This window comes from Phoenix dactylifera, unplaced genomic scaffold (assembly GCF_009389715.1).
Source record: "Phoenix dactylifera cultivar Barhee BC4 unplaced genomic scaffold, palm_55x_up_171113_PBpolish2nd_filt_p 000265F, whole genome shotgun sequence".
Lineage (NCBI taxonomy): Eukaryota > Viridiplantae > Streptophyta > Magnoliopsida > Arecales > Arecaceae > Phoenix > Phoenix dactylifera.
In genome coordinates, this window is record NW_024067754.1 from 233,020 (window position 1) to 252,381 (window position 19,362).

General features: G+C 38.8%; 1 protein-coding gene across 2 annotated transcripts; it reads right to left on the reverse strand.

The window, feature by feature from the left end:
• Positions 1 to 2,718: 2,718 nt before the first annotated feature.
• Positions 2,719 to 18,373, reverse strand: LOC103722426 (sodium/hydrogen exchanger 6-like). Of its 2 annotated transcripts, XM_008812982.3 has the most exons (22): positions 18,141 to 18,373; positions 16,756 to 16,807; positions 16,588 to 16,647; positions 16,433 to 16,457; positions 16,265 to 16,350; positions 16,066 to 16,177; positions 15,341 to 15,403; positions 15,201 to 15,220; positions 15,026 to 15,123; positions 12,926 to 12,954; positions 11,814 to 11,845; positions 11,667 to 11,714; positions 11,505 to 11,565; positions 11,334 to 11,431; positions 11,160 to 11,235; positions 11,038 to 11,057; positions 9,985 to 10,082; positions 9,760 to 9,869; positions 7,290 to 7,370; positions 6,668 to 6,765; positions 6,468 to 6,573; positions 2,719 to 3,060 (listed from the first exon to the last, which is right to left on the reverse strand). In XM_008812982.3, exons 1-22 carry the CDS (start codon positions 18,340 to 18,342, stop codon positions 3,010 to 3,012), a joined length of 1,626 nt encoding a protein of 541 aa, XP_008811204.2. In that variant the 5' UTR covers positions 18,343 to 18,373; the 3' UTR covers positions 2,719 to 3,009. The 2 variants fall into 2 exon arrangements, with proteins under 2 accessions (XP_008811204.2, XP_026666326.2); XM_026810525.2 differs by lacking the exons at positions 16,433 to 16,457; positions 16,588 to 16,647; positions 16,756 to 16,807; positions 18,141 to 18,373 and having other exon boundaries at positions 16,275 to 16,350.
• Positions 18,374 to 19,362: the final 989 nt, after the last annotated feature.

Genomic DNA, 19,362 nt, shown 5'->3' on the forward strand with positions numbered 1-19,362 from the left:
TCAGGCTGATTAGGCCTATGTACCATCTTGTACAAGGCTACGACAAAGATCATGGTTGCCAGGCTGAGGGGCATCTTACCGAGGCTCATTAGTCCAGAGTAGGGAACCTTTGTGGGCAGGCGGAGCATATCTGATAATGTACTTATCGCCCAGGAATTTATGTTTGATCTTAGGAGGCCTCGATGAGGAGGAGCTTGATGGGGATCAAACTTGATATGGAGAGGGCGTATGACAGGATGTGTTGGTGCTTTCTTCGACGAGCTTTGCAGAGTTTTGGCTTCCATGAGACATGGATCAAATAGGTGATGGGATGTGTTACGGCTCCATTCTTTGCCATCCTAGTGAACGGTACGCCCTCGCACTTCTTTGAGTCTTCTAGGGGCTCCATCAGGGATACCCTCTATCTCCACTGTTGTTCATAATCTGTGTTGATGCGCTCTCCAGAGCCTTTCGCCGTGCAGTTGACTCCCAGGCATTAGAGGTTTATAGGCTAGTGCATGATTCTCCTCCTATTTCTCATTTGTTATTTGCTGATGACTGTCTGTTGTTAGCTAGGGCGACAAGGCAGGCCGCTCGGACGATCAGGAGGATACTATGGGACTACTGTGCTACATCAGGGCAACAAGCAGTCCACTGTTTGTTTCAGTCCGAAGATCAAACCACAAGTGAAAGCCTCCATAATTGAGTTTTTAGGGGTAGGAAAGCAGGAAGGTGCATTGAGGTATTTGGGGGTCCCGATTCCGGGTCGATGCCTGCGCAGCATGGACTGTTCTTCCATCGAGCTTAGTATCAGACACAGATTAAGGGTTGGCAGATGCATGCCTTGTCCATGATGGGTCGAGTCACCTTGGTGAGGGCAATGCTCAGTTCGATCCCGATCTACCCTGCTAGCCAACTCCATTATTCCAGTGAGGCCGCTGAGGACTATTGAGTAGATCTTTAGGAACTTCATATGGGGGAGGTGAGATAGTAGAGGGCGCATACATCTGGTAGCTTGGGAGGTGGTGTGCTAGTCAACTAGGACCGGTGGATTAGGGGTGCCTTTGCTGGTAGTGAGGTGTGACGCCCTTGTGGCGGACACGCAGCCATATTCTTGCTGGAGCTTGAATAGTGTGTGCGCGACTTTATTGAGGGCCAAGTATGGAGCCCTATCAGTCGCGGTGACCGCCCAACCCTGACGTCATTGGTCCTCCGGTTTGGAGGGAGATCTATACCAGAGCCCCATCTGGTACTCCTCAGAGATCAGATGGGCGATTGGTGATGGGCGGTCTGTAGATATCTTGGAAGGACACTTAGGTGACTGAGCTAACCTCTTTGTTGTTTGCCGACCATCGGTGGATGCCGCCGGATTAAGCGGAACATAGGGTCAGTGATCTGCTTTGGGCCTAAGGAGGACTGATAGAGGGTGGGGCTGATTCGGGAGGCCTTTGGAGAGCAGTTAGCAGAGCAGATTTTGGCCCTTCCCAACCCCATCACGGCGGGGAGTCAGACAGACTAGTATGGATGCTGACAAGGCGACCGAGAGTGAGGGTCAGGGACCTTCATGCACTGACTACTAGGGAGCCAGCTCGATATATAGATAGAGGTTGGATTTGGAGGATGCAGATATGCCCATGGGTAGCCCTCTTCATTTGGAAGCTGACATGGGGCTGCCTGCCGACCAGAAGAATATTAGCAGGGCAAGGTGTTCGGTTACCCCGTATTGTGAGATGTGCCTAGACGTCGAGAAGACCATCAACCATGTCATCTTGAGGTGCCCCACGGTGGTGCAGATATGGGGAGGCGTCTTCAGTTCCTGTCCCACAAGCTTGGGAGTTAGTGGAGGAGTTGCTACATCACTTAAGGGATGCCTTGAGGAGGCCTAGCACTGTCGAGATAGGAATCATGAGGGCATACCTAGCTACAACATTTGGGTTGGATAGAAATGCCTGCCTGTTTGAAGGCAGGAGATTACCGATCTAGATAGTGGTGGACAAGGCCGCTCGACAGGCTGCAGAGATCATCACGGCTACCGCCATGGTTTCCTCTGAGATGATTAGGACATCTAGGATACTCGATTTGCTGCTACAGCGCCCAGATTTGCCTCTTCTCTTAGATACCCTCACCCCTTGGTCATCTCAAAGTGGCAGGCGACGTTCTACCGGGCCTGACCGTCACTGAGGTGGAGCTTCAGGGCCGCCTGGAAAGGGCATCTTTTATGCGAGGAGGGTCCTCAGGACTGACAGGATATATCTGGAAGGGGGATTCTGCTAACGGTTATTGATTTGGTTACATAGGGTAGATTGGTCCGGCGACGGTCACCCCGTTACTTCCCGAGACCTGCAGATTGGTTCGACGGGGATAGGTTTCTTTCACGTAGCTCATGCATACCGAGAGGGCGAATAGTGCGGGTAGATTGGGTCACCTCCTTATTGTCGGCACGCTAGAGGGTTTATATAGACGAGTGTTGGAGATATACCCTGTCTTTTGTATCAGTTCTTTTTTTTTTTTAACTTGGCAGGTTGTACTCACATGAGAGTAATATAAATGCCATTTTTACAAGAAAAAAAATTACTACCTCAACTGTTATAAAGCATCTGAATTAAGTCGTGGAGTATTTTTGTGTGTGCGTGCATTCATTTTCAAAAACCACAATGATTTAACAATTACCATAGTCAAAGATTCTAATCCGGATATTCATCACAGTTGAAAGAATTACAATTCAAATGCAAGTCCAAATGAAAACCCATGAACAGAAATGCTATCAATTGCCTTTTAGTATTGTAACTAGATATGTACATATCAAGCTGACTGAGGATACAGTGTGCGTTTATACGAGATTTATCGTTTCTATCACATCAATAAGCACGATATAAGTGCATATACAGCTAACTCAGATATAACATCTACTCATTGATTGTCTGTTGACATGTTCTGTGAGAGACATGTTTGGGCTATGTATTTCAGAGAGCTGCCGTTAAGCAAGATAAAAAGCTGCTTCTTCTGGCATGCCCAGAAGAAAATCATGATTCAATTGGGGCCTTGAAGTGCTCGTTCTTCTCGAATCTTGAGTTGCGTCATCTGTTTTTTTGCATCAAATAATGAAGATTTCAACCCCAAGAGAGCGGTCAGGAAATAAGGATCCACCAGAAAACACCATCATGAAACAACAACTGAATTATGAACGAACTCCCAGAGACGGGAAAGCTTTTCTAGAACGCCTTACATGATGCCTATGACAGTGTTTGCCACTGTCCTTAAAGAACAAAAGACTAAAGCAGTAAAAAAGTAATTATATGCTCAGCTTTAGAAAAGTTTATGTCAAGTTATCGTAGCTGTGACAGTTTTAACCAATATGCCTGTGAGGAGAAGTATCCCATGGGAGGAAAGTTTTTAATCTGTATGTCCATGAAGACAATATATAACACTACAGAAAAAAGGAGAAACGCCAACGCATATACGCCGACTCTAGGCAAAAGCGTCGGTAATTTTGGCTTCAGCGCTAAAATTTACCAACGTTTTATGCCAAAATTTGCCGACGCTTCAAACGCTTTTTAAGAAGCGTCGGCGGTCACAACGCTAGATTGGAGTTGGGGTAATTAGATGATATTTAAAAGCGTCGTCCAGAGTCCAAATAAACCTTTAAAAGCGTCGGCCGGTCACAACGCTAGATTGGAGTTGGGGTAATTAGATGATACTTAAAAGCGTCGTCAGAGTCCAAATAAACCTCTCCAAACAACGCTTTCTCTAAAGTGTCGTCGGAGTCTAACTGAATCGGCCCCCCACTCCACGATGCTTTCTCTAAAGTGTCGTCGAAGGCCCATTTCACCCCACCCCACCCACATATATAAATCCCCCCGGTCCCTAACCCCTCCCAGCCGCCCCGCCGCCTCCTTATCCCTAACCCCTGATCCGGAGCCATGGCCATGGTCCAGCTCCAAATAGGGGGAGGAGATGCTCTAGCCCCAAAGGAAAGTGACGGTCCTTTTCTTCTCTCGTCCTCCTCCTCCTCTCTCTCTCTCTCACTCCCCTCCATCTATTTATATTTCTACTTCGTTTTAGGGTTTCGATCCGGCGGAGAGTGGATGGCGACGAAGAAGAACAAGGGATGGCGATGGAGAGAGGGTGTAAGAGCACCGGCGGAGAGCTGCACGTCCTTGCCGTCGACGATAGCTCCATCGACCGGAGGGGTTTTCAGATTTCTCCATGGTGCTGGGGATGCACCATGATCCTGCCTTGGTAGTCTCGGTCAAAGTCCTGTAGGTGCCTCTCTTCATCTTTCCTTTCCAAATTTTTTTTCCTCCCCTTGTTATTTATCTTCATTTCTTTTCTTTTTTTATTCTTTTTGTTCCTTTTTCTTTTCCTTTTCATCTTCTTTTCTCTTTCCTTTCTTCATTCTTTCTTTTTTTTAGATAAATAATATAGTTTCAGAGAACGAACTTTGATTGAATTTTTTTTCTCTCTCTCTCTCTCTTTTGCAGTGACGGCTGTGGATAGCGGGAAAGAGAGCTCTGGAGCTCCTGGGCTAGGTATGGCCATTTATTTAAATCTTTTTAAGCTGTATATATCGAATATATTTTTCTTAGGATTAATATGTGAATATAAGATTTGGGTTTACTAGATGCCGCAGATGACCGGGTACGAGCTCTCCAATAGATTGAAGGGAATGGAGAGCATGGACAGTGATTCGGAACAGTGATAGAAATGGAGCCCCCTCCTTTGCCTCTTTCTCTTCTTCTTCGTCGCCTTCAAATGATCAGGGCTTATAAGCCATCCTTAAGGCTCCCAAAGATTTGTAAATAATTTTTTTTTAAAAAAAATTATTTACAACGATGCTTATAAGCATCGGAATAGAGTATTTTTTTTGTAGGAATAGAGATTTGCCGACGCCTATAAAGCATCGGCAAATCCCTATTTTTGCCGATGCTTTCATGTAGCGTCAACAAAAACTTTTGCCACTCCGATATCGCCGATACTTTTGCGACGCTTTGATTAGCGTCGCCGAAACTTTAGCCGATGCTTATAAGCATCGGTAAAGGTTATAAAAAGCGCCGGAAAAGATGAGTTTTCCTGTAGTATAATCATGGATGGAAAAACAAGCCATATCATAAGACATATTCTGGTCCCTTGATTGTTTTATATGTCAGTTTATAAATAGGTTGAACTAAGGTCAGATCTATGCCATATCCATATCCAAACCCAGTAAGACAATTTGAGTTCGGATTCAGAATACATCAAAATGCATATTCCAATCTCAAACCAAAACCCGATTTAGTAGTCAGTTTCGAGTTTTTTTTGGTTCAATTAGGAACATGATTTTATCTGCTATTATTTTATTTAGTGTCATACTCCCACTAAGAACTAGAAAATGGTATCTAATAAATTTAGCTTGAGAAAGAAACGTAGATGGAAAGGTGAGAAGAGCCAAAGTTATGGAAGAAAGTAGGTGCTGTTGAATAAGAACCATTGGGATTTTAGATAAGAAGAATATTTTTTCTCGGACTCGTACGTAGCTTTAAAGAGAAAGATGGTTGCTTTAAGAAACTTTGTGGGAATAGGCCAACTAGCCAAAGTCCAGAGTTCGACAATTTCCAAAAATAAAAGGCTCATCACAATAGGTGACAGTTTAGGATGGGAAAAGAGCACAATACCGAAAGTAAATGAGTAATTATCTGATCAGTTTGGAAACACATTTTAAGTGTCTATTTACAGTTGATTTAATTGAAATGGAATCAAAATCAATGTCAACTAAGATTTAGGAACCGAAAGGGCAGTAGGAACAATTAAGACGAACTAGTTCTCTCTCCCTCCCTCTCTCTCTCTCTCTCTCTCTCTCTCTCTCTCTCTCTTATATATATATATATATATATATATATAGACATACTTGGCTACACTTGTGTGGAGTTCCACTCAGATCCATTAGGTCTAGATCGAACAATTGAGGTTCTACATTGATGATCTGAGCCATTAGATATAATCTCCTACGATATATGTATATATATATATATGTATGGATGTAAGTAAGTATGTGTATATGTGTGTATTACATATATATCTATATTTACATTGTATGTGTATATAAATTTGGGGTATTGGTTTTTCGGATTTGAATATAGCTATATCCCATTCTAACCTGGTAAGAAATAGATCCTGCATAGAATTGGACTTCAATCTGATAATGTTATCGATAACTTAAATTGGATCCATACCCGATTATTGTAACATAATTGGATCAGGTTATCAGGTTTTAGGCACCTTTATACCCCTAATACTTTTCTTTGATTAAGTTTGATTGGCCCAAGAGAAACGAATGAATGCATGCACATGATGTGCACTAGAGGTATGCAACCCCTCACCAACCTTTCATCAATTTGATTTTCTTCCCATCCCTATTCTAATTTTTACCACAAAAAAAGAAAATTCATATTCTAATGACTCTGTCATATTATTGCACCTTGCAGAAAGAATTGAGCAAAATTTTATCGTACCAGGATTCTTTCCATCATCATTGTCGTCGTCATCATCATCACCATTGTCATGAGATGTAAAAATGGTGTAAGATAATGTCTATCTAATGTAGTGAAAGAGGCATTGCTGCAGAGGAAATTTAAAATCGGTATTGGTTAACAAGTGGATAACAAGCATATGAAAAAGGAAAACTCTATGAACTAATAACTGGTAATGATACCTGTGGAACTCCTTGAGCTTCATTTTCAGCTTGCCTCCTGAAGAAGTTCCCTCATCATAAGATGAACCAATATTGCAATTTTTCCCCTCGAAGCTCTCCTGAAGGTTGACAGAAGATCATTAAACTTTGAAAAAAAATATAAACAATCTCATTATGTCCAAAATAATTTCATAAAAAACAGATGAGATTAAGTGTAAGAATAGCAACACCAAGATAAGAAAACCATTATTTTGCAAAAGTATATTTCTCAGAAGAAAACATAAAAATTGAGGGCAGCAAGCTTAAGTTGCCATGAGATTTTCAATAAGAAATATGATAAGAGTTTGTTTAAATAGATCACATGCTAAAAGATATTTATGAATAGACAGCATCCTCCCTAAATCTGCAACTGAACTAAAAGGTGCTTTCATGTTCACAAACAGCAGTCAATTTCCAGTGGCATAAGGGTGTACTTGTGAAGGTCGTAAAATTGTTTATGTAGCAAGGAACACCGGATTTGGCAAACTGACAGAGTAGACATATACCAGAATATACAATGAAACATTAAGAAAAGCAAGAACCAGCATATCAGATAAGCATAAGGGAGCCAAGCAGCATCAGCCATACACTTCTAGGAACTTACTTCTAATGGACCATTGTGACCATCGCCTACAACTTTCAAAGCTCTGAGCATTGTGCTTGTTGAGCCTCCAATCAAAAGCACCTGCATTGTTGAGCCCAAGACGTTAAATTACCAGGTATTAACTAGATAGCAGAAGAAAGAGGGAGATAGGGTAATCTCATCCCAAGAAGAAGCTACTAAACATCGAAAGGAAGAAGCTACTAAACCTCGAAAGAGAAATGTGCGAGACAATGTCGAATTGTTTTGCTGGCTTTTATTCTTCATTTGGGAGTAAGCCAAATATACCAGCTTTGTTATGAAAGTTAATGTGCCACATGCCCTCATTCAAGGTTAGTCATCTCCTTTCAGGATGAGATAGGCCAAAAATCAAAAGGATATTGAATTTTCATAAGAAAAAAACAATATAATCGAATTTATAATGGTGAATGCATTATGCAAACTGTTTATTGAAAAGGTGCTGCTGGTTGAATTAACAAAGTCTTCAAAGGTTGTCAATCAAAGGATTATAATATTGATGACAAATAATAGGATCTTAGAACTTTTACTTCCAAAAGCAGGTTTCCACAATAAGGATCTCATAGCTATTAGAGTAACCAGCATAAAGGTTATTTGCTTGAAAATCTCTAGAAAGACAAACAAGTCCAGATGTTTGTAGCAATTGTTACAATAGCAAAATATTAAACTTTTGATTCCTCACCCTAACTATCTGATCATACTTGGACTACTTCTCAAGGAAATATATGAATAGCAATGCCACAGAAAGTACTCAAGAACCTTACTCATTGTGCTCTTGGAGTTTCTTCTGTTAATTCTCTCCACCTTCCCTTGAATTATTACCTCAAATTCACCGCTGAACACTTAAAAAGAAAAACAAAGTAAAATGCAATCTTAGCCAGATTATTCCTGACATCCTTTCTCTCATTATAGCCCATAGTAGCTGGAAACTGGCACCTAGGTAACATATCCTTTGGAAACCCTGTAGAATCTCTAACTAGCACCCGCTTCCTAAGCTCTCCCTTACCTAAATTGCTTTTAATATATTCGCTTCCCAAACCCACACGATTGGCTCCTGCAACTGCTGATTCCAGCAAGTGGCAACCAAGTTCTAGCCTCTTTGAATACTCAAAGTATCCTTTTTCTCTTTCACTCGGGTGAGGCGAGGCCAATGCACTTTTATCAACCTCAACCCGCCAATTAGTTTTGAACAAAAATAATTAACTAGCTGGTGGGTCAAGTTAGGACCAAGCATTTACCCATTACTTTTGGAGGTTGATCAAAACATGATCCAACCCTCCGCCATTCTTAAGTTGTTAGCTGCCTATATGGATCTTCATATGCACATGGTGTGCACATGCATCCTGAAATAACTACATATTATTATATATAAATGATCAAGAGTAATTAAAGAAAATGCGGATGAAGACAAAGGGCGAAAGGAGTGGCCTCTTACATGAAGTATCTTCAGTAAAAAAATAATTATAAGGATAGAGGGAGCACTATTATAAATTTGTACTTGAGAATCTGTTTAAATAGCTTTATCAATCTATACTATTCTTGGGGAAAAAAGCATGTCAAAAAGTATTAGCACTCATTCCAAACCTCAAACAAGCAATTAAAATCTTTCCAACCAACCAAGACTAATAGTTACCTGGACTGTGTTGGCCAATACCAATAGTTTTCACTCCTTAGATGCAATTAACTTTGACATGGTGGGTGCTGGACCATGTTTTCAGGGTAATGCTTAACCAATCCAGTTTGAACCCTTTCCCAGTTTTAGTCCTGCCTGCTGGTTGCATTCAGCTGTCCAGCACCCAAATTCTGGTCAACAAAATGAGTTACCAAATTGTTCCATGTCATCTGCATCTCTGCTCATCTTTATAGTAATGATGTGAAAAATATTTCACCAAGCAAATCTGGTGCAGATGCATATGAAAAAATTAAGTGAACTGTACAAGGGACAGATTTGCATGCACAATATGTGAAAATCCGTCAATTCATGTTGGTTATATAAATCCTGCTTCACCATTTGTTCCCATACAAGGTCTAGCCTTCAAAATTACAAGTTCCTTAAAGCATCAGTTTAGTCGATTCCCCCTCCTCTCTTCCAATCCTTCAACATATAGTCAAGATGTACCCACTTTATGCCCAAACATCTTGAAATAGTTCTCTCTCGCTACATTTATTGGTGTACCTCCTCACCATCTAATAATAGACTTGGTATTGTTTATAAACTCCTAGTTTTACCACAAATCCATCCTGCAACTACTCTGCAATCACATCATAGCTAGAGTAGACATTTTGATCCTTGTAATAAAACTGTTCTAGTAGTTGTTTCACAAAATAAGAAAAAACAAAGTACTGTTTGAGCCTCATGAATTTTCCTCATGCAGAGACAATGTTTTAAGATATATTTTCTGTATATTATCTTTTCCAGCTCATGTTTAAAGCACTACCAGCAAAAATTGCTTACCGTTAAAACAACAATTGCAGTGGTAGCAGTAAAGATCGTCTGGCCATGTCCATCAGGAAGATCATGGACTGATTGCAGAGCAAGGGCAAAAGCCATTGCCCCTCTAAGTCCTGTTTGTGTATAAAAACACTAATCATCAAGAATAAAATTTCAAAACTATAATTCCTTTTTCATTGGATGTCTTGAAAGAGACTTTGAGTCTATAATGACAGCATATCAACTTACCACTATACCAAAGTGCCTTCTGATGTTGCAAAGGTATTTGACGATTTGCTGGCCTCACCAAGTTAACCAGGTAAGCGCAGGAAAAGACATTTGCAGCCCTTTCAAACAAACAATACAACTCATTTGACATTATTCTATCAATGAATCTTCAAATTGACTCAGTATAAATTGAAATTCCCCATTAAAACGCAGATGACTAAAGACAATTCCTCATATGGTTTGAAAAAGCCAAAAATCATTTTATTATAAGCAGAGAAAATAAATGAAAAGGGCAGGCCTTGGTGCAATAACCTAGATGTCATGGGTTTGAAACATGAAAACAGCCTTCTTGCATTAAGGGGTAAGGCTGCGTACAATTGAGCTACCCCAGACCTCATAGTAGCAGGAGTCTCGTACATTAGGATGCTTTTTTTTTTTTAAAAAAAAAAGAAGTCAATGAAGCATGAGCGTACTACCACAAGAAAAGGTAAGTCAATAGTACTGCTTCAGACTTGATATTAAAAAAATACCTGTTGAAGTCCTAAAAGTTATACTAGGCAGTTTGAAAAGACAAGATAAAGATACTAGAATATATGCTTAAAGTGATTTCCCTTAGCAAAATCTACCATATAATGCAGGTTACGATATATACAACCAAATCTATTTATAACTAACAAGATTTAATCTCATATCTACTTGGGGCCAGATTTATGAAGTTTCCTCATCTTTGATTGCTGTTGAAGGCTGTAGCTAGTGTAATGTTTTGCAAATCCAAGAGTAGAATGCAAACATTTTAGTAATCATTTTCTTTAGGAAAATTCAAATAACAGATAGAATTTTATCTTTCATGTGCCTTCAGTGGAATCAAGCATTATCTTGCAAAGTAGATTCAAAAGAAGAAGAAGAAGAAGAGCAAACTATAACATTGAAGCAGAGCAAAGTTGGCTATATTCATGTCAAATTCACCAGCAAGCAACACCAGTTGTGTGGTGGAGGGTAAGTTACTCAAAAATTGCTTGATGGTAGAGAAAATACAATATATAAAAGATCTATAACAGGTCCCTGAGTTCATACCTTGCAACACCTATACATAGCTGGGTCATTAATTAGGTGAAAAGTCAAGGAGAGATGAAATAACGTTGTGGAATAAATTCTGAATAGAAGATATATCTGCATAATGAATGTTTAGAGGATACAATTGAGAAAAAGATGAACCCGACGTGTGACCAGCTATGTTGTTCCATTCCAATGTCAAAGCCCATGTATATGAATCTGCAGGTAAAAATTAACCAAATGAGAAAAAATAGCAATATGATTGACATTGGAGTTTAAAAGCATATCAATAATATCTTGGTTATAATTTCTCTTACACAAATGTTTCTGCTAGTGATGAAAGCAAATGGAAAAAAGCAGCAGAAAAATGTTGAGAATTTTCTGACAAATTTGAGAACGTATAGCGCTTCATGACCTGCCAAACAAGACAAAGATATTTCTGTTTCAGACCAATTCTAGGGAGACTAAGAACACCAAATATTACTTACAATTCCAGTGAACAATATCGAAACTATTCCAGACAGGCCAAGACCTTCAGCTAGCATGTAACTGTAAGTGATAGTCCAAAATAGGATAAAATCATAATAAAACCATAACCTTCAGGTGCAACTGAAAGCAAAACGAAAAATAATGGTCCAGGAATGGCTTACGAAAAGTAAGGGAAAAGAACAAACAGACAGCTCTCCAAATTATGCAGACTGAAAAGAGCAACCAATTTGGACATGAAAGTTTCCGCTAACACCATCTAACTGATATCAGTCAACAGAAAAAAGAAAGGGAATGGCAGCAACACTTACTTTTCAACATTCAACCCTGCATATTTAAAGAGGTACTGAGTAGCTAAGGTTTCTCAACAGATTTTGCTCAATCACAAAAACTTTTTAAAGAAAAAGCAATAAGAATAGAGCTAATTGTTTTATCAATCTTCATCACTAGTTTCATGAGAAACAATCCAGTGATTTTTTAATATTTACTTGGTAATTGCAAAAATTTAAAGTTGGCTACCTAAGACAAGCACCAAGTATATGCTGGCCCATCTAACATGATGAAGACGTTCGACAAATACATAAACAGCTAGTTAAGTTTCAGAGCACACGTCTCCATAATAAAAACTTGAAAAAGAAAAGTCTTCATTGACCATAGGGAAAATAATATTCTTTGAGTAAATATTGCTAACAGATTGACTAGTATACTGTACATTGTATATGAGCTTTTACTCCGTTGGAAGTTCATATATTAGATTATTTTCCATAAATTATATACCTACTTACACAAATTACTGTCCCTTATTTGATCCCAAGCCTTTGTCTATGGGATTTTTACAAATGTTTAACACCACGTAAGTAAGAGGATCGCTTGCCGATCCTACTGTTCATTTAAGTAAATAAGCATCCTCTCCTGAAACTTCGTTATATTCATTGCTCATACCCAGCCAAGAAGGTTGTTAAGTAGTGATTTCATTTACATCACTCCAGAAAACACTTTTAGTATGGTAATTTGCCAGGATTCTCCTGTAGACTTGTTGAGTTATAATTTTATCATCATTTATCTTTGATGAGTGTGTTTTTTGGAGCTCCTCCACTGGCTACATCCTGATTCATCTTCTGGCAAACCTTTAATATGATTTTTCATTTTTTGAAAGTCAAAACCTTCATCTGATGAGTTTCATGGGCATCTGATGCATTAACCAGCACTGAAGTGCTGCCAAATTTTCCAGAATATTATGATACCCTGTTTTAACTTTCAAGGGCCAACTTGTCAACCAAGTATGGACATTAATATACAGAATTCAACTAAGAATCATATGTCATTCACAAAAAGAAAGAACCAATGTGAAAATAAAAATAACACATCAGAACAAACTATTCACGAAAGAAACTTTGCTGACATCTGTTTCGAGTAAGGATATAAGAGCAGAAAGGAGTCCAACTCCAACCCCTGCACAACCACACATCTATTAGAATCATTGTAAGATGACAATGGGAAGAAGTGCAGAAATAAGTTGGAACAAACTGAAGACCAAATAAGTTAGACTTAAGAGAGATCTTGTCATAAGAACGTGAACATTGGAAGAGAAATTTTGCATAATAGAAGATAGTTTGGATTAAAAACTCAATGCACGACCATAAACAAAAGAAAATCTAATAGATATTATGAGTGAAAGAAACTCAATATTTTACCAGGTAATTGTAAATTTCTTATTTAAGTCTGGGAACCAGTTATGCTATACCATGTTATCCTCATCCTTTATAGTTATTTATTGCAAGCTATCATATACAACAACCCAGTCATGATATAAATTATTTACAAGAATTGCAGATGTCCCAGACAAATTCCTCAAGTTTCTCATAATACTCTTCTGGATGAATGGCAAGTTTTGACACAAAATGTAAGAGATAAATGAAATTTTACAAGAAAATAGTAGGACGATAGAAGCAACATCACAACTTCGATGAAATGTGGAAGGTTCTGTGCTCTTATTTAACTTAAATATGACATGTTTTCTTTGTGAATTTACAAAATCAAAATGTTTAATATGACCTTTCAGATCCCAGTGACTTCCCCAATTAACACGTGCATGTGCACATTGGTGACCCCCTCCTAATTTGGCAGCATTCCTGTTCTCATATTCCACCAATGATATATGCACATGGGCACAGAAGGAAATTATTAAATGACTGGCAATCTTATTAAGAGAAAAATCTTAGGATTCAGGACCTCATCCATAATTAAGTGTCTATATAATGTAAAAAACTTCATGATCTTTGTCTAGTTTACAATTAACTATTAGTTATTTTTAGCATGTAAAATGAGTTCTATGGGCACTATTTGTAAATAACTTACATGATAAAAATAACGAGATGGTTAATTACAAACTAGAAAACAAGTAGCGAAATTCTTTGCTTTAAGGACCAGGTCCTGTATCCTAATCTCTTGCTCTTACTCAATCTGAATGCCAGATTCATGCCTAACTGTCCTCGCATGCTCATGACTGCACAGACAAACACATGCACCCAGATATTTTCATATCAACTGCTATATTTACTCACCTCTCATAGTTCTTAAGCTGACAGAAATCAGTTGTCTCTAATAGTAAACTACTGCCATCTAAATTTTGGTAGGGTTTTGGATGATAAATCACAATATACTTTTGGTGAACCTTAGACAGAAGGACGTATTTGTTGCATCTGAGAAAAGTAGATAGTAGATCAAAAAGACTGGTCGAGACTCAAGAAAGACTGGAGAAGCTAGCAACTCTATTAGCCCCAAAACTTTTGGAATAGTGTGAATCATCTTTTACTAACTGCGGACCCAATACATGGATGTATGCTAAACTCTGACTTCAAATCTAACTAATTACTGACACTGCCTCCTACTGCAAGAAAAGTTCTATGTATGGTTGTTTTGCATGAAAAATGCTATTCGCCAATATCATGCCAGGGTGTGTCCACACTTCCCCTTAACCTTACCTATATAACCATAGTAATATCACATCCAACTAAGGCTGGGTTAATCAGACAAGTAGCCTGACAGAGTGGTCCATTGAGTCGATATTTTCACTAGACAACATTATTTTATTTTTACAGTTCTGGACACTCGCCACATTGCAGGAAGCAGAAGGTCCAGATGACAAATGGACATGACATGCAGTTAAATGGAGTTTTGGTAATGAACAAGAATGTACAAACCATTTCAACAAAACTTCCAAACATCCATTGCATCATTTCCACAGAACTCTAACTTTGTTGTACTCCTTAAAACAATAAAAAGCATTGAATGTTGCTTCTAGTTCATGAGATCAAAAGTTTAACGAGATTATTACTGTTATTAGAAAGAAAGACAAGTGAAAACTCATAAGCTTCTCAATTAAAATCACTGAGTAGAAATACTTAATCCACTAGGTGCTCATTTTTTTCTCATGCAGGGGGTTGAAGTTGGTGCCTTAGTACTCATAAAATTATAAATGAATTCAGATAAGAAAATAGCAGGAGTAATTTTTTATATTAACCTGAAGACATTGAGCCAAAAAATGTCTCGAGAAAATTCAGAACAACGAAAAATAAGTTTTGTCCCGACGAATCATTACTTTTTACAGATGACATAGTCCTGGAGAACAAAGCAATTGAGTTAAAAACAAAAGATAAGGCAGAGTGATAAGAGCAATCTCAGTTACTGAGACACACCTGTACAAGGCAATTGCCATCTTCAACATTGCCACCATAGATTAGGAGAAGAGACAAGAAAGATGCAATATCAGTTTATATATATAAACATGCTACGGACAGAAGCAACTGGTTTCTAGATAACTAAGACGTATACATACTGCATCATTTAGAACAGATTCTCCAAAAACCAAGGCGTAGAGGTTTTCATCAGTTCCAAGTTCCTGCACACACAAGAAAAGTAAACATGTTTTAAAAAAATGTAAAAAGAAACCAAAAACAATAAACTACAGTGAAAACATATATGCTTGAAGGCTACTGGTTTATTTTTCTTCTAGAAAATGGCAGCCTTTAGCCAAAAAGACCTTTTGCAACCATAAATGTTAAAATTTATTGATGCTTCTAACCGAGAATTCTTCATATTAATGGCAGAATTGGTATACTTTAAAAGCAAACACACATTTGGGAGATCTCAATTCAAGGAAGGAATAGTTTATGGAAGACGAGAAATTATTCAGGGAACCTAAACCATAACTTGTCATTAAATATAAAATGTAAATGTCAAGCTCAAATTCTTTGAGCAAAGTCCATGGAAGGAGGGAAAAATTCTTCTATAGAATACTGCCTCACAATACTCTCTTAGCATTTTTGAAAACCCACTTTGACAAAGAGCAAATTGGGAATTTCATCATTGTCGAGACTCGAGACTCATGGTCTTTAGGCGCACAAGAATAATCGATCTTGAAAAGCCTTGCAGCTTGAAATCAAACAAGTAGACATCCATGGCATCCAGAATTCTAATGCCAAGATTTTCCCTTTTAAGTTACATAGCTAGCAACATGAAATTAACAGCACAGAAAATGCTAAAATATAAGCATAGAGACACCTGAAATATGGATAGCACAGTGACAGGATCAGTTGCAGATATAAGAGCACCAAACATCAGGCATTCGACCAGTGGCAGTCTATACATGAGATATGTTAACCCACCAAGGTATCTGCAGAAGAAATAATATCATAAAGGTTCCACAGGATGAAACCTTAACTTACCAAATAGATTGTCATGGTTAAATAGAAATTCTTACACTAAAACACCTGTAACAATTGAAGCAACAAAAGTCCCCAGAATAGCAAATGTGACGATAGCTCCAAAATTTGAAAAGAAGGGTTTCTGCCAAGCAAATACAGTGGATAAATCAGACAACTATTTGCAAGAACAGCATCTATACCATAGAGCATCTTTCAACACTTACCGGTGCTAAACTAAAGCCTGACCGAGTAGAATGGAGTCAAGGTAAAAAATAAACAATTCAAGTCTTCAAAATGTGTTTCTAATAATGATAAAAAATATATAAAACATTATTCTCCATAAAAAGTGATTGAGATTTTGATAATTATGTAAGGATATAAGATAATTGGAGGCAGCAGGAATAGGAAGAAGAATTCTTCATGGAAATTGAACCATCCCCTGGGGAAAAACAAAACAGATTGTTTAGTAGCATGACAAGTGGCACTCTGATTACCAGGTTCGGTTTTTAGGAAAAGATAACAACAAAGGAACAAACAAAATATAAACCTAATGTTGGTTTCTGTATTTGATATATTAGCAAGTCCTCCAACAATTAAGCCTGTCATGAAACAAAATAAAACTATTAGTCCTCTATGCCACCAAACCACTTTCAAATTTAACTAGAAAAGCTGCCTGTAAGCTTTCAGGAGAACTTCCATTTGTATGGGGATGCAGGTCATTAAGACTTTCAACAAGCAACATCATGCATACGTTGAATAAATGTGCAGCTTATGCACCAAGGAATCACAAAAACTCCTTCTGGCGGCCATAATCATTAAGCCCTGTCCCAACTGTTTGGAGTCAGCCTTGTGGGTCCTCATTCGCCAAACATTTTTATTAAGGGCTATCTCCACTAGTAATTACTTTGCCACCAACTACATGTTAACTTACAATTTTCCTCTTCTAATTTTTTTTTAACAAAGATTTGAGTATTTCTTTAACGGAGTCTCTTCAGATTTTTGTTGTACATTCCCATACCATATTCATATCCTGATGTTGCACGATAAATTTTTCCCGCAAAGCTTTACATTGTATTTGGTTTCCTATGCTCATGCATTTCTTTTACAAACTAATGCACTCGATGGTTTCATAAGCATATTTAGGGTCACATATTTTCTTTTTTTTTTTCCCTGATAAACTGGAAGGGAAGCCCACCTATTCATTGAGATAACGAATTGTAGGCTCATCTATTATCATACTTCTAATGAAGATTTCTATTTCGCAGCATTTAAACATGTGGCAAGACCATTCTGTGCCAGGTTTACTTAACATTACTGGCGATTCCTATTATACACAAATTTTGAGTTCATGGCCTTAATCCACTGAGCTTGTTCCTCTTGACTGTCGCTAATCAAACTTTAATTATTCCACCAATCGGTGATTCCTATTATACACAAATTTTGAGTTCATAGCCTTAATCCACTGAGCTTGTTCCTCTTGACTGTCGCTAATCAAACTTTAATTATTCCACCAATCTCTGCTTCGTACTGTAGATTGAAGAGTGTAGCAAACACGTTTGGCTCCATTCACTAATCAAATCATTTGATTGATGCTTTTGATCCTTAGGACTGTTTCAATTATATTTATCTCTCTAGATTGTAATATCTTTATGAGTCTGCTTCAAACCATCCAAAAAAGCAAGAAACAAAATTTTTCTTGAAATTCATCTGATCCATAAAGAACCATTCCACCATCATATTCAACTCGCAATCCTCCAATAAAGAACGTCACTCTCACCATTTAAGTATCAAATCATCAATCGAGCAACCAAAATTATGGCAAAACGGAACTAAAAAACAGCATCAAGATAGATCAAAACCTCATAATCTATCCATCCACCATTCTATTCGTCTAAGAATCAATCAAATAGGGAGAAAGGGAGGGTTGGGTACCGATGAGAAGGGAGGCGCTGGCCTCCGGGAGGTAGGAGATTTTGTGGCGGCGGAGGACGTGGCCGAGGACGAAGGCCAACACCAGCATCGAGATCTGCAGCAGGATCCCCACCCCCGCTGCCTGCTCCTCCTTCTCCGGCGGGGCCGGTGGCGGCGGAGGCGGTGCTCCCACCGGTTGCCCCGTCCTGCTCAGCTCCAGCATCTCCGATGATCGTCGACCGGCGAAACCCCACCCCCCCCCCCCCCCCCTCTCTCTCTCTCTCTCTCTCTAAACCTTTGGGTTTCTCCCTTATTCTTCTTCTTCTCTTAAAGCCTCGGCAAGAGGTTTAAAATCGCTAACGGTAGCGATCCGCGGAAGATGCCCAGCCCCGTGCTTGTGCTTCTATGCGGTCGCTTCATTCTCGCATCAGTATTTCCGGGGCGGGAAGCCATGAATGAGAGGATGAGATGGATCCACATATGCAACGGACGGTTTACATGCCTTCGCATAGGAATTTATATGCGCCGAGGCAAAAGTTTTGATATGTCCGCGATTTACGCGGTCAGCATATTCTGGGAGGATTGGTTAGTCGGTTGATCCTCCGATGCTGCTTCCGTGTCACGAGTCTGGACACCGGCCTTCTCCCAGATTTCGGCATCACGCCACTTTTACCTGCTCCTGTGGTCACCATAGGTGAGAATAGCTAGGGAGGAGATCAGAGGCCGCCTCGAATGGACTCAGTGGACGGAAAAGAAGATATCCTAGGAATAGTATTGGAGGGTAAGGATACCGAATGGGTCAGAAGGAATATGTTCCGTGATATCATTGTTCTTCATATCTCAACTTGTTGCGCTGTATTACGTATCCTAGGAGTAGGATATCTTAGGAGAGAAATTCCTACGGCAGAGTGCGCGGAAAAAAATCATTAGGCTCGTTCATTAGCTTTGACAGTGGAATGAAATTTGTTAAATCACGTGATGTGCTTTATGATATAATGATGTATGATGATGGCAATGCACGTGATTGGTGTCCAAATGAGGGAAGCTGGCATGGCTCTAGCCCATCACGTTTTTTTTTCTGTTTTTCAAATATTAGGTTCGGTCATTGCGTGCACCTAAAAGGAGGGAATTTTTTTTTAAATTTTTTTTTTTTTATGAATGCTCTTCTAAAAATTTTAAATTTGCATAAATATTCTTTTAAAATTTCTATTTATTTCTGTACCCTCATAAAATACTATTTTTG